Here is a 13840-nt window from a genome sequence, read left to right as displayed (position 1 = left end):
ATAAAGACGTTTAAAGTGTATCTTGTTGATAAGACAGTGAAGACCTTTGGACTTGAGGGTGTGGCGGCCCCCGCATGTGTAGCAGTCGCCTTGGCCGGGCGGGTGGTGGTGGTGGTGGTGAGGAGAGGGAGATGACTCTGTGGCCACCATCCTAGCAAGAAGGGCGAGGCGCTAGGGGCTGAGAAGTTGGACCTGACTGGAGAGGCATTTCCTGGTAGGAAGCCCAAAGTCTGAGTTGGGGGAAGATTGGGGTGCAGGGTGGGCACAATCAAGGACGACTCTAGTGCCAGGATTAGGTGCCTAGGCTGTTGCTTGAGGGCTTCCATTAATGGGCCTTAGCCTTAAACCAAATTGGGTCTTTGTTTTCATATAATAGTACTCTTTCATAAAGGCCAGTAATTAATGAAATGGGACTTGTTTTATTGCTTTGAGTATTTCTCATTGAACTATGTCTTCAGATCAAAAAATATGCCAAGCTTTGCGCAGTGCAGTATGGTAGGCAACGAGGTTTATCTGAGGGGCTATTATTGCTAATTGAAGAAGAAACATATACCAGACTATGATGCTACCTAATCTTGGGTGATAAAGACACAGACTCTTAGCCCTAGCCGGTTTGGCTCAGTGGATAGAGCGTCACCTCCGGACCAAAGGTGCCTGGGTTCCATTCTGGTCAAGGGTATGTACCTTGGTTGCAGACTCCTCCCCAACCCCCCGCCCTGGTCCGAGCACGTGCAGGAGGCAACCAATCATGTGTTTCTGTCTTTCCCTCTCCCTTCCACTTTCCCTAAAAATCAATGGAAAAATATCCTCGGATGAGGATTTTAAATAAATAAATAAATAAATAAAGATACAGGCCCTAGCTGGTTTGGCTCAGTGGATAGAGCGTCAGCCTGCGGACTCTGGGGTCCTAGGTTCGATTCCGGTCAAGGGCATATACCTTGGTTGCGGGCACATCCCCGGTGGGGTGTGTGCAGGAGGCAGCTGATTTATGTTTCCCTCTCGTGGATGTTTCTGGCTCTCTATCCCTCTCCCTTCCTCTCTGTAAAAAATCAATAAAATATATTAAAAAAAAAAAAAGATACAGACTCTTACAGTGGGAAAATAGGTGCTGAATAAAAGTCTGGGTGTCCTGGAAACGGGCAAAGCACGCTTGTCTTTCAGCTCCATACCTTGGAAGAAATCAAGCAGACCACAAGACAGCGGAAATTCACATCCCCAGAATATCCTGGTCAGGAGGAACTTTAAATCAGAAATGCCCATTTTATAAGAAAGGAAGTAACCTCCAAATAAACTGGTGAATGAAATCATGTTTCTCCTATAACTGTGGGCCTCCATTCCAGCCAGGAAGGCAGAATTTAAAAATCTGTACTGTCCTATGTCAGAGATGACTGTGCTGAGGGAGAACAACAACCATGCAGTGCCCAAGAGGGAGTACCTTAGGTGAAGTGGTCAACAGAGATGTCCCTTAGAAGGCGACACTGATTAGGGACCTGAAGGAAGCGGAGGAGGGAACCAAGCAAAGGCCCAGAGGCAGGGCAGGCTTGGTGTATTCCAGAAACAGCTAGGCCATACTGGAGCAAGAGTGAGAAGAGATGAGATGGAAGTGGAGGAGATGCTGTACGGCTTGGAGGGAAAGGTGTGGTCTTAATCCAGGTGGGACAGCCCTGGAAATTCTGGGCAGAGCAGTGGCAGGTGTGAACAGGATCCCTTTAGCAGCTATATTGAGAACACCTGGGAGCAAGAGCCAACGTAGAGAGGTGATTTAAGAGGCAACCAATAATCCAGGTGACAGTCCATGGTGGCTCAGACCAGACAGGTGCCAATGAGTGGTGGGGCTCTGGCCAGTGTGGCTCGCTTGGAGTGTCTTCCGTTAACAGAAAGGTTATGGGTTCAATTTCTGGTCAGGGCTCATAGCTAGGTTGTGGGTTCAACCCCAGGTTGGGCGCATATAGGAGGCAACCGATTGATGTTTCTCACATCGATGTTGTTCTCCACCTTCTCCATCCTCTCTCTAAAATCAATAAACACATCCTCAGGTGAAGATTTTTTTTTTAAGTAGTGAGAAGAGGTCAGATATATTTTGAAGGTAGAATTTGCTGATGGATTGGATGTGGCAGCATGTAAGAATGGAAGTCACAGATGACTTCAAGTCCAGAAAAGATGTACGCAATCATTAGCTCTAATAGAACTATAACCATTTGGGAAATAAGACAGCAAAGTCCCTGTGCACTATTCGACTTCCATTTAAGACGAATCCAGGCCATGATTGCTCTTTGTCTGCCATCTCCTCCCCATATCCTTCCACTTCCTAAAATTCTTTTTTCTTTTTTTTAAAGTACTTTTTATTTATTTTATTGATTTCAGAGAGGGAGGGAGAGAGAGATAGAAACATCAGTGATGAGAGAATCATTGCTCGGCTGCCTCCTACACGCCCCCTGTTGGGGATGGAGCACACAACCTGGGCATGTGCCCTTGACAGGAACCGAACCCAAGACCCTTCAGTCCACAGGCCGATGCTTTATCCACTGAGCCAAAAAGGCTAGGGCGTAAAATTATTTCTTATTGTAGTCTGGGACAAGGCTCATTCATTCATCCAACAAGCACTCACATACTGTGTCTGGAGACTAGAAAAACGAAATCATGTATCAGCCATGGTTCTGCCCCCAGAGAACTTCCAGGCAGGCTATAGAGACAACATTTTAACTCAGGATGTTTGGAGCTAAAGAGAGGATTGCACAGAAAACTTGTGACACAGGGGAGGTTGTGCCAGTTCATTCCAAGGCTAAGGTATAAAGGGGATGGGAGAAGGCTCCCGGGAAGTGACACCTGACAGCAACAAGGGGGCAACCTGGCATTAACTAACACTCTAAGAAGTGTCCTGTGTCTTTGTTAATGGCAGTGGAGTGACAGTGGAGCATTGATTCCTGCTTGCTGGTTAGGGAAACAATGAAACTGCCCATTTGGAAAGCCTGAGTCCCTTCCTGCTTTGTGAATTCCCCTTTAACTTTTAGGGCCCAACTCAAGTGTTCATTCCACTGGGAGGGAGCATTAATACCGATGGTATTTTGATCGATTGTTACACATCAGGTCTTGTGAGAAGAGAAGAGTTTTAAGTGTTATCTTCCTAATCCTCATAAATACCCCATTTCACAGGTGAGAAAACTGAGACTCAAAAAAAGGAACGTAGTTGCCGAGTCTCAGCTAGCACCAGGCAACAGAGCAAGAATCTGAAACTGGGTCAGGTTCGCTAAAAAAGGCCATGAATGCTCCTTCCCCTGCCACATGCTGCCTCCATTGGAACGTTTATGGAGTAGGATTTATAGTTGACCCGCCTCTCCCCGCCCACCTCGACCTTTAAATTCCTCCACGCCAGGGGCCGTCTTAATTCATCTTTGAAAATCCTCAACTCATCTCCTCCATCCCCAGAACAGAGTAGTACGAACTGGGCGACCTGCAAAGATTGAATGAACGAACAAATGACTAAATAGACGAATCTGAGTCCTCACTATGCCATCTCTGGTAAACTGACTCTCCCGTGCCTCAGTTTCCCCAACTACTCGGCTCGGGATGAGGCCGACCAAAGTAACCTCGAGGACCGGCGGAAGACAGCTGCGAGAACTACAGGGCTGGGCAGGCAGTACCACCTGGCTACTCGCGGCGTTGGGGCGGGGCTGGAAGGGGCGGAGCCTGGACTCACATGCTGCGCCGCCATTGGCCGCGCCCGCCGTCACCCGGCAGTAGTTGTAAAGGTCAGCCCCGCCCCTTCCTCTTTCTCTCCGAGCAGGCGGCGGCGGCGGAGGGGTGTTTAGCCATGGTGAGAGCTGAGGAATCGGGAGCCATCCGCGCGGTGTTGGGCTCGGAGACTGGGGTTGGGGGTGCAGGGTGAACCCTGGGGTCCCATCTGCCAGCCGGGCCTGTGGGGTATAGTGCGGGATGGCCTAGCTCCGCCACCGCCGGCCTCCTTCCAACCCCTGCCGGCCTGGGCTAGGAGAGGTGCGCGCGCGCTGCCGGCGGCCTCTGTCTTCCTGTCTGCGGAGTGGGAGTAGCGGCCCAGCCTCGTAGCCGACCTGGGCCTCGGATACCTTGCGCCAGGCGCGCGCCCTCCTGGGACTGGCCTGGACCCAGGTGGAGGGGTGGGCAGGGCCGGTGGAAGCCTCGGTGAGCGGCGGAGGGGGAGACGGAGGCGCCCGGCATTTGACCCAGACCCTTTCCTGCACGCAGGCCAAAATTAAGGCTCGGGACCTTCGCGGCAAGAAGAAGGAGGAGCTGCTCAAACAGCTGGACGACTTGAAGGTGGAGCTGTCCCAGCTGCGCGTGGCCAAAGTGACAGGCGGCGCAGCTTCCAAGCTTTCTAAGATGTAAGTGACGGGCGGCCGGGGGAGCATTTGTGGATCTTTGCAGTTGGCTTAGGGAGGTGTCCGCTTAAGTGCCCGTTCAGTGGAGCTGTGGGTTGGAATGTCACGCCCTCCTAACCGGGCTCACCTGCTCTCGGCCCTCCGCGTGGGAGAGCCGCTCCCCTTTACCTGCCTTTGACCGTGTGGTCCTTTTGCCTGGTTCAGCTTCTCTGGCTGGTGAAAGAACAGGGTGTCCCTCTTCGGGGACATTTTACTGCTTCCTTCAGAAAACCCAACTGGACTTAAGAAAACCCAACTGGACGTTTTCTTTCATCTCCCACCAGCACTTGATTCCCTCCCCCTCCCCCCCCCAGTTGGTACGTGGGTGCCTTGCACATTACTTGAGTTGTAGTGTGAATTAGTGATTTACATGGATCAAGATTTGTGTAAGGAATGTGGGTTTAGAGTCAGTCAACCTGGGCACAAATTCCACTTCTGCCACATCCTATCTGATGGGCAGGTTGGCTAACCACCGGGTTTTTTTTCATCTTTTATGAAATCCCCTCAACAATCTTCATATGGTGGTGGGAGGATATTGGGTGAGTTTGGGAACATGTAAGCAAGTGTCATGCCGAATCCTCAAGACCAGGTTTACCAAGCTATCTACTGAGTGAGCCTCCCCTCATCCTCCAACATGACTCCAGATTCACCTGCCCCCAGCTGGTTCCTCCCTTCAGGCTCTCCTCTACTCAGTAGCATTTCTTCCTCTCAAGTGGCCCCTGCTGTGACTCTTTAAGCTTCCCTGGTTGCCCAGCTTGTGACATGATTCTTTCTGGTCAGCTCATTAAGATGGGCATTGGTTAGGTCGGCTTCATAACCCTCAGGATGTATGGCCTGGGATGGAAGATCTTTCCTGATCAGCCCTCCATCGCTCCTTATTAAGCCTCCTCAGTGGACACTTCACAGATCCTCGAAAGCACTGGACACTCCAGGCCTTCCCTAGTCACTCCTGAGATTCCCATATACTGGAGTCGCTCCGACCTTACCCTCAGAATACCTTCCTCCTGGGCTGAGTTAAGTGCATCTTGGGTGGAGATGGATGAGATCTGGGTCAGGCCCTGAATGAGATGCTTTGCGGAGCACTATGTGTTCACTGTTGTATCTGCTTTTGTAGCCGAGTTGTTCGCAAGTCTATCGCCCGTGTTCTTACCGTCATTAACCAGACTCAGAAAGAGAACCTCAGGAAATTCTACAAGGTGAGTGGGGGTATGTGTGGGGCTGCCTGGCTCTAGGGAGCAAAGTTCCAGCCCTCGCTGAGGGCGGTCAGTATGAAGAGGTTCTTCTGCTGGTGTGTGGGACAGCTTTGCCCAGGCATAGTTGGGCTTTCCAGACCCGTCCAGCTTGTAAATGGGTTTGCCTTTCCGGCATCTTGCTCAGCATATGGTATGCAGACTGCATTTCCTCGGGGCTGCAGTTGTCAAGAAATGAACAGTGTGGAGGACTGCGGCTGGACACTTGGGTTTGGGTGCAGCCTCACCAGCTGAATGAGTTTGTGCAGTCTGAGGACTGACTGCTAAATGTTTTGTCTTACTAGTTCTGTGTGTCAGACACTGCCAAGCCCCTGGCATTCTTGTTTTTCGGATGAGGACCTCAAGGCTTAAAGAGGTTAAGTTGCTCAGAGTCACCTACAAATAATGGAGTGATTGGGCTGAGGTTCAAAACCATGCCCTGGGGAGGGGTGAGTGGGGTGCTCCTGGGTGTCTGATCCCTCAGCCTAGGATATCGACAACCGTTTCCTAGTCCTGTCCTCAAATTAGTCTTACCAGGGTTCAAGCAGTGAAGGCAAACCAGTGGGATACTTTGTATATGCGTGTATATGTATATTTGCTTTGTTACAAGGAATTGGCTTATGTGGTTGTGAGGGCTGCCTAAATAGAGTCCAAACTCCGGCTGCTGGGCGAAGATTGTGGGCAGGCTAGGACTCATGACACAGGTTGAAGCTGCTGTCCCGCAGGTGGCATTTCTTGGGGAGAGCCTCGGCCCTGCCTTGAAGGACTTCCAGCTGGTTTTATCAGGCCCACCTAGATTACCCAGGATATTCTCTCTTAATTTAAATCAACGGGTTGATTAGTGGCTTTAATTACATCTACAAAATGGCTTCACATCAACTCCCAATTTAGTGTTTGGATAACGAGGGTTTGCTACCAAAAAGGCCATCACTGTGTGTCTGAGCTAGCCTCCCAGGGACACAACTGTGGGGATGGGGGTGGGGTGCTGCCACCCCTGGTGTATGCACATCTGTGTGGGAACGTTTTTCTGAGGATTGGGTCTGAAGCTTTCATCAGGCTCTGAGGGGACCAGGCAGAGGTGGTGGCTTGGAGCAATCCAGTGAATGCACCCATGCCAGGCACCACTCAGTCAGGGAGGTGGGGGTGAAGCCTCCGTCTGTGTCAGTGGACCTTCTGTGGTGACAGGCGTGTTCTGTGTCTGCTCTGTCATCAGTCACCTCCGACCACATGTGCCTGTTGGTCACTTAATGTGACTATGGTGTCTAAGGACTGGCGTAATATAAACAGTATGGGCTAGTGGCTGTTCGGTTGGGTAGCGGAGCTCTACAGGGCTGAGTCCATTTGCAATGGACACCGTTCTGACTTGTGCCCTGATGTGAGGGATGGGGGTGGACAAAGACTTGAATACTTCCAAGTTCCCCCAGCGCTTGTCCTCATCTCCTGTTTGGCCTTTTCCGCAGTTCTCTGCCCTGTGCCTACTCCTCCGGGCTGTTGGTGGTTCCCAGAAAGGGCCTGAGCTGTCATTCTTAAGGGGGTTTGTGCAGTTTTCTCCCGTTTCAGTTGGCTTCCTCATTGCTTTCAGGGCTATTGCCAGTTGCTAGGTGAAACCTCCTCCCCCACTGAGCTGGGAGCTCCTTGAGCAGGGACCAGGTCTGATTCCTGGCCAAGCCAGCACCCAGCACAGGGCCTCAAGCCAAAGAGGGCCCAAGGAACCTTTGCATAACAAAGAAGAGACCCTGAGAGCTGCCTTAGCCTAGACCTGCTCATTGGAAGCAGAGAGACAGGGATGGAGACACGATGGCCCTGTTAAAGGTCTGGGAGCAGGTTTGGTGGGAGGCAGGAAAGGGGGCTTTGCCTCTCTGGAATTCCCTTGGCCAAGCCAGAGCTTCCCTCTGGGACTTGTAAAATGGGAACATAATTACAGGGGACACCCATAGGTACCTGGCAGGCATTCTAGATTTATCCAGTACCAGCTTAAGCCGCAACCCCTCCCCCACCCCTATCACCATACGCACCAGCTTGCATAACTTAAACCAAGAAAACAGTGACCACCCAGTACTTGCTGGGTGCCACATGCCCCCCCTTACTTGGTTGATGTGATGTTGACTCCATGGCAGGAATTAGGCTGGTGGGAAGAACACTGTTTAGGGAGCTGGTTGATTTAGGTGCAAATCCCAGTTCCGCCACAGTATTCGTGAGATCCTGACAAGTTCACTTGCTTTTTGACTCTTAACTCAAAAGGCTTTTTTTTTTTTTAATGGGGATGATTCACACACACACACACACACACACACACCTTGAATTTGGGGGGATTGTATGAACTAGTAAGCAAGAAGTGTGGTCTGTCCCAGTCCCATGGCGACAGTCCCCTAAGTCCTGGTCCTCAGATTCCCCCTGCTCTCCCATCACCCAGGGCAAGAAGTACAAGCCCCTGGATCTGCGGCCCAAGAAAACACGCGCCATGCGCCGCCGCCTCAACAAGCATGAAGAGAACCTGAAGACCAAGAAGCAGCAGCGGAAGGAGCGGCTATACCCCCTGCGGAAGTACGCGGTCAAGGCCTGAGCATCGCAGCGTCAATAAAGCACAAACTGGCTGACTGTTGCCTTGTGTTTGCAGTTTTCTTAACCATGCTGGAGAGAGGGGCTGTTGTGGGGCCATGACAAGGATCTGCTGGGTGCTCGGTTATGGTTACTTTGGGCCTGTGGTGTGGAACGCCCCTGACTGCTGTCGCCAGGCCCCAAGCGCCCTGGGCAGGGAGGGGCAGGGGCATGAGGTTTGAGACCTTGTGTGGCGATGTTACATTAGAGGCTCTGGGTGGTTGATCATGCGGGGACTTGGCGACTTGCCTAATCCACAGCTCCAGACACCAGTAAGAGTTTCCCATCTGGGGTGAAGGTGCAAGCGTGGGCCACATCCAGGGCTCCCTGCCAAAAACACATTGTCGGGCTCTGAGGATGCAAGTCCTGTCTGAGCCCAGCTTCTGGTACACCTTCCCCTGCTCCTTGGGATGCCACAGCCACAGGCCTTACCTTCAGGGTGTCAATGCACTTTCCTGTGTTGCAGTCCCAGACTTTGATCTGGAAATAAAAACAAACAGGCAGGGAGGCCTCACGACAAGCAATTTTTAAATCACCTTGGGGGTGAGTCCTAGCCAACATCTTACTCTTTGGACTGGGTTTTGTTTTTGAGGTATATTTAAGATCCCTGCCGTAACATCTGATGCAAAAATGCAGTGCAATGCAATTTCCTCCCCCCTGAAGCTATTTGAATCCTACAAATGTTACGTTTGGGCTAACACAGACCTTAATGGCTGACACCTTCCTGTTCAGGGCAGATAGGGCTGTGGTCCTTCCTGGATAGTGCTGAGTAGGCCCAGTGTGGGGGTAGGAGTTTGCCAGGAGGAGGGGCCTGGTGGGGTAAGGTTACCATTGGGGAGTAGCCCGCGCTGGCCAGCTGCAACCCATCTGGGGAGAAAGCTATGCTCTTCACCCAGGTGGCATGGCCCTTGAGCTGGACAAGCAGGCTTCTAGTCGAGGGCTTCCAGATGTGGATGGTCTTGTCCCAGGAGCCAGATGCCTAGACAGCAGATGGCTGTTTGAGGTCTGCATGTTCACTGCCCCCACATGGCCCATGACCCTCCAAGGGTCTAGCTGCCAGCAAGGGACCAGCCCAGAACCCAGGGCAGCCCAGCTCACCAGCAGGCCAGATGTTGAGTAGCACAGGCAGCTGACATTGCCACTGTGACCCTCCAGCTCCTGGTGGAAGATCGCTGGGGTCCCTGCCCGAAGGTCCCAGATGCGAATGGTAGAGTCCCAGGAACCAGTGGCCTGCAGACAGCGGCCATAAGAATGGACCAGCTAGCCCACGTCCACCCTCCCAGTTTCTAGGCTGGTCAGGCTCAGAAGAGCCAAGTCATCTAGTCAAGGTCTAGGATTCTAACCACTGCTCAGTCCCAAGTGGGAACGTGGGTGTGGTTCTCTCAGTGTGGGGCATGGGCAGCGGTGTGTGGCTCACCAGATAGTCTGAGCTGGGTGCGAAGTCACTGCTCTGGATGGAGTCTCGGTGCCCTGCTAAGTGGCGCAGCACCTGGCCAGACTGAAGGTGAGAGCCTTGAGCTTCGGAGGGCAGCCCAGAAGCCTCAGTGCCAGGTTCTGGGCCTCAGATGGGGCAGACCCAGGCCCTTCTTTCGGGGCTGCCTGGGTAATGTGTGGCATATCACAGAGTCCGGGAGACTTCCCCAGCCTGAGGAGAGGGCAGTCCAGGCAGGGGGAACCTCATGGGCACGGGGGGTGGGGTGAGGTAGCCGTAGCCAGATGCTAGGGGGTCTTGGTGTGGGTGTGGGCAGTGGAGGGTGTGTGTGTGTGTCATCCACCCCTCCATATACCTGCACCTCCCAGAGCATCACCCGCTTGTCCCAGCCACCCGATGCCAGCTGCTTGGAGTCTGGACTGAAGCTGACTGTTTCCACACTCCGCTGGTGACCTACAAGGTGGCACAGGACACAGCAAGGTCCGGAAGGGAACCCAGGCCTGGCTGCTTGGCCCGCAGCCCCACCAGCCCACTCACCCTTCAAGACCTGCAGACACTTGGCTTCTGCTGCGTCCCACAGGCGGATGGTGCAGTCATAGGAGGTGCTGGCAAAGAGGCGGCCGTCGGGGGAGAAGCGGCAGAACTTCACAGGGCCTGGGCGGGTGGCCGTGGTCAGAGAGCGGCACTACTCCCACCTCTGGCCCTCCACTCGGACACCCACCAATTTCTCCAGTCTCATCGCCTACCTCACTTCCTTCTAGCCTACACCATACACCTGGAATTCCTGGAACACCCAACCCCACACAGTCAGTACCAATCAAATGCAGGCACCTCCCAGAAACTCCTTGACAGCCCAGCATAGGTTCATTGCCTCCTTTGAGCTCCCCAGCCCCCAGATTTTCCTATTACAGCATTAATCAGTGTGCCCTATAATGAGCCAGAGCTTTTTCTTTGTCTCCTTAATTGTAAATTGTATCTACTGAGTACTTACTGGGTACTAGGTACTTTCCTTGCATTATTTCATCCTATAGGGTAGCAACCATTATCCCATGCTACAGAGGAGGAAATGGAGGCTCAGGGAGGTGACATTACATAATCATAGTCAAAATAGGAGGTAAAACATAAAAGAACCTTAATGACATTATGCTAAGAGAGGTAAGCCAGTCAGTCACAAAGAGGAATACTGTATGGTTCCCCTTATACAAGTAGAGTAGTCCAATTCTTGGAGACAGAAAGCAGAATGATGGTTGACAGGGCCTGGGGGAGGGAGGAATGGGATGTTTAATGGGTATAGAGTTTCACTTTTGCAAGATGAGTTCTGGAGACCAGTTGCGCAACCATATGAATGTAGGTAGCACTACACTTACAAATGGTTAAGACAGTAAATATGTATATTTGTAAACTTTTTAAAAAGTAGGATCTGAATCCGGCTGGAGGTCACGGTTAGATTCCCCCTTGGGGCACATGCCTGGGATGCCAGCATGATCCCCAGTAGGGGGAGTGCAGGAGGCAGCCAATGAGTCTCTCATCATTGATGTTTCTATCTCCCCCTTCTCCCCTCTCTCTAAAATCAAATAAAAGCATACTTAAAAAAAAAAAAGTAGGGTCGGAGTTCAGGTCTGCCAGAGTCAGAGGGCCCAGGGAGCATGGCCGTCTCCTTGCCCTCGTGCCTCAGCCCCGCCTAGGCTGTCTTGCACGGGTGCCCAGCTCAGACATTGGAGGCCACTGCGGGCCTTAGCCTCCCGATCCAGGTTGAGGAGCCCACCTGTGTGGCCACCCAACCTCCACAGCAGATTCCCACTCTGGGTTTCCCAGCCATACACACAGCCGTCTTCAGAGGCTGTGAGCAGCGTCTGGCCATCCGGGGAGAAGGCGGAGAAGTTGACCTGGAACAGAGCACAAAAGTAGTCCCATCACAGGGCAAGAAACACCTGCTGTTCATTCTTGACGCCAGACCCCTGGACCATCCCTAAACACTCCCCCAGGAGCCTAGGGTTGGAGCCAGGGCTTCAGGCCTCACTCTGCAGCCAGAGCCCAGACCCAGGAACCACTCTGCAGTCAGAGCCAAGAGCCTGAAGCTCTCTCCGGAGCCCGGTAAAGAAAACCCGAGCCTGAGGCTGAATCTCAAGGACGCAGGCTGCTGGCGCCTTCTCTAGAACCAGATTCGGGGCCAGGAGTCCATTCTAGAGCTGGAGTCCAGAACCAGGAGTTCACTTTGAAGCCAGAGCCCAAAGAACGGGGGTTTGAGGCTTCTCTGGCACCAGAGCTTAGACCCTCAAGCCCATTCTGGAGTTGGAGTTCCGCTGTGGGAAACCAGGAGCCTAGAGTCTGGGCAGGGCCCACTGGCCTCACCTCTCCGCGGTGCCGGCGGAAGAATTTCACTCTCCCTATGACCAGCTTCCCTGGGGCCTTACTGTTCATGGGCCCGAGGCCAGCTCCCTCGGGCTCCCCACGGCCCGCTGATGGGCTGCGGGCCGGACTTGGGACAGGGGGAAGGGGTAGAGGGAGAGGAAAGGGAAAGGGAAAGAAGAAACTGTGTACAAGTGGTCTCCATGGCAACCGGGGGGGCGGGGAGCGCGCAGCTGCTGTGGGGTCTCCGGGAAGTCGTGAGGAGATGGACTGGAGAGACCGTTCTCAGCTCCCTGGAGGTGGGCCTGCAGCTGGCACCGTGGCCGCCAGAGGGCAGGCCAGCCCCACGCACCGCGCCTGCCTCTCGCGCCGCTCAGAACCCGTGCACAGTGCGGATCAGTTTGCAAAGGACCCACAGACCCCTGGAGAGGAGCCTGTTTCCCACCTGCACAAAGGGGAGGATCATCCCTACCTCCCTGCCCCTCAGGTAGGGATGATCCTAGTAGGTGCCCTGGAACCAAGACCCTTTCCTCTAGGAGTGGCCAGTACTGAGGTGAAGAGCTTCCATGGAGAAGGCTGGAGATGATGCCCATCTTTGCCCTCCCGGATGTGGGGAGCCAGAGGCGGTGTGTGTCAAGCACGGGGCACTGAAAGATGGGGACACTGGTTAACGTTCCCAGCAGCACGAAGTGTGCCATGGGAGGACGTGGAGGTGGTGGAGAGGGGCCGCGGGAGCTGTCAGGATGCTTGTTGAATAGTTCAGGCTGAAACTGGGAAAGGACAGGACTTTCTTTTTTTTTTTTTTTTTTAAATATATTTTATTGATTTTTTACAGAGAGGAAGGGAGAGGGACAGAGAGCTAGAAACATCGATGAGAGAGAAACATCGACCAGCTGCCTCCTGCATACCCCCCACCGGGGATGTGCCCGCAACCAAGGTACATGCCCTTGACCGGAATCGAACCTGGGACCCTTGAGTCCTCAGGCCGACGCTCTATCCACTGAGCCAAACCGGTTTCGGCAGGACTTGGTTTCAATGTCCATTTTACAGATCAGGAAACTGAGGCCCCAAGATGAGGGGACAGCCAAAGGTCACTCAGCCAACAAGAAAGGAACTGAGACTTGCCCATGTCTGCCTGACTCGGGGCCTCTATTGGGACCGCCTGCCATGAATTCCAGGCCCTCACAGCCCAGGTCCCTGCCTCCTGGTACATCTGGGAAGCTGAGGTCCTGAGGGGGCAGATTTGGCCCAGGCTTCCAGCACCTCCATGGCAGAGCTGGGGCCAGCTCCCTTCCCGCAGGACAGGCTGGGGCTGAGACACCCTCGGCTCCACGGGCTCCACGTCCAGTGGATTCCAGACTCCCTGGGGATGGGGGTGGGGCAGCTGGGCTTTGGGAGCTTCAAACTTGAGGGTTCCCAGTGGTGACTCACACCCTTCCTCCCAGATCTCTTTGCCAGAAACCCTTCTCACGAGATCCCCTGCTCCTGCTCTATTTTAGGTCCCAGACAGTCAGGCGGGAGAGGGGGTGACAATGGTGGCTTTGAGGCAGCCCCACCCCCATTCTAACTCCCAGAGGGCCCAGGTCACTGAATTGACTCCTCACGGACCCGTCTGAGTTGGGCCTCTAATAGAGGCAGCCCCTCACCCCCAGACACGGGTCCCAGACATGGTGCCCCCGTAGCTGGCTCCCCAGGCCCGCCCTCCCTCTGCTCAGGCACCCCCCAGCCCATTCCCCATGTGGCTTTCTCCAGCCACCTGGTTGTTCCTACTCTACTTGGATGGCCAGCTCATCATTCCCAGAGCCTCTAGGCAGACCTCGTCCACCAGGCCCAGGGAC

General features: G+C 53.5%; 2 protein-coding genes across 3 annotated transcripts; one reads left to right on the top strand and one right to left on the bottom strand.

Annotated features, from left to right (window-relative positions):
- Positions 1–3682: 3682 nt before the first annotated feature.
- On the top strand, positions 3683–8225 carry RPL35 (ribosomal protein L35). Its single transcript, XM_008155283.3, has 4 exons — positions 3683–3814; positions 4222–4358; positions 5509–5590; positions 8037–8225. Exons 1-4 carry the CDS (start codon positions 3698–3700, stop codon positions 8184–8186), a joined length of 486 nt encoding a protein of 161 aa, XP_008153505.2. The 5' UTR covers positions 3683–3697; the 3' UTR covers positions 8187–8225.
- Positions 8226–8228: 3 nt separating this feature from the next.
- Positions 8229–12167, bottom strand: WDR38 (WD repeat domain 38). Of its 2 annotated transcripts, none has more exons than XM_028130831.2 (9): positions 12006–12167; positions 11419–11539; positions 10191–10307; positions 10009–10106; positions 9639–9719; positions 9320–9451; positions 9051–9200; positions 8654–8701; positions 8229–8548 (listed from the first exon to the last, which is right to left on the bottom strand). In XM_028130831.2, the coding sequence occupies exons 1-9, from the start codon at positions 12072–12074 to the stop codon at positions 8471–8473; spliced, it is 894 nt and encodes a 297-aa protein (XP_027986632.1). In that variant the 5' UTR covers positions 12075–12167; the 3' UTR covers positions 8229–8470. The 2 variants fall into 2 exon arrangements, with proteins under 2 accessions (XP_027986632.1, XP_027986633.1); XM_028130832.2 differs by having other exon boundaries at positions 10030–10106.
- Positions 12168–13840: the final 1673 nt, after the last annotated feature.

The sequence above is a fragment of the Eptesicus fuscus genome, chromosome 15, assembly GCF_027574615.1.
Source record: "Eptesicus fuscus isolate TK198812 chromosome 15, DD_ASM_mEF_20220401, whole genome shotgun sequence".
NCBI classification, from domain to species: domain Eukaryota; kingdom Metazoa; phylum Chordata; class Mammalia; order Chiroptera; family Vespertilionidae; genus Eptesicus; species Eptesicus fuscus.
This window is presented reverse-complemented; position numbering and strand designations above follow the sequence as displayed.

Coding starts and splice junctions, on each gene's coding strand:
- RPL35 (XM_008155283.3), top strand. CDS start 3,698: ATGCTGCGCCGCCATTGGCCGCGCCCGCCGTCACCCGGCAGTAGTTGT. Junction 3,815..4,221: donor CGGAGGGGTGTTTAGCCATG/GTGAGAGCTGAG, acceptor TCCTGCACGCAG/GCCAAAATTAAGGCTCGGGA. Junction 5,591..8,036: donor ACCTCAGGAAATTCTACAAG/GTGAGTGGGGGT, acceptor CCCATCACCCAG/GGCAAGAAGTACAAGCCCCT.
- WDR38 (XM_028130831.2), bottom strand. CDS start 12,074: ATGAACAGTAAGGCCCCAGGGAAGCTGGTCATAGGGAGAGTGAAATTC. Junction 11,540..12,005: donor TCCGCCGGCACCGCGGAGAG/GTGAGGCCAGTG, acceptor GCTCTGTTCCAG/GTCAACTTCTCCGCCTTCTC. Junction 9,720..10,008: donor TGATGCTCTGGGAGGTGCAG/GTATATGGAGGG, acceptor TCTCACCTTCAG/TCTGGCCAGGTGCTGCGCCA.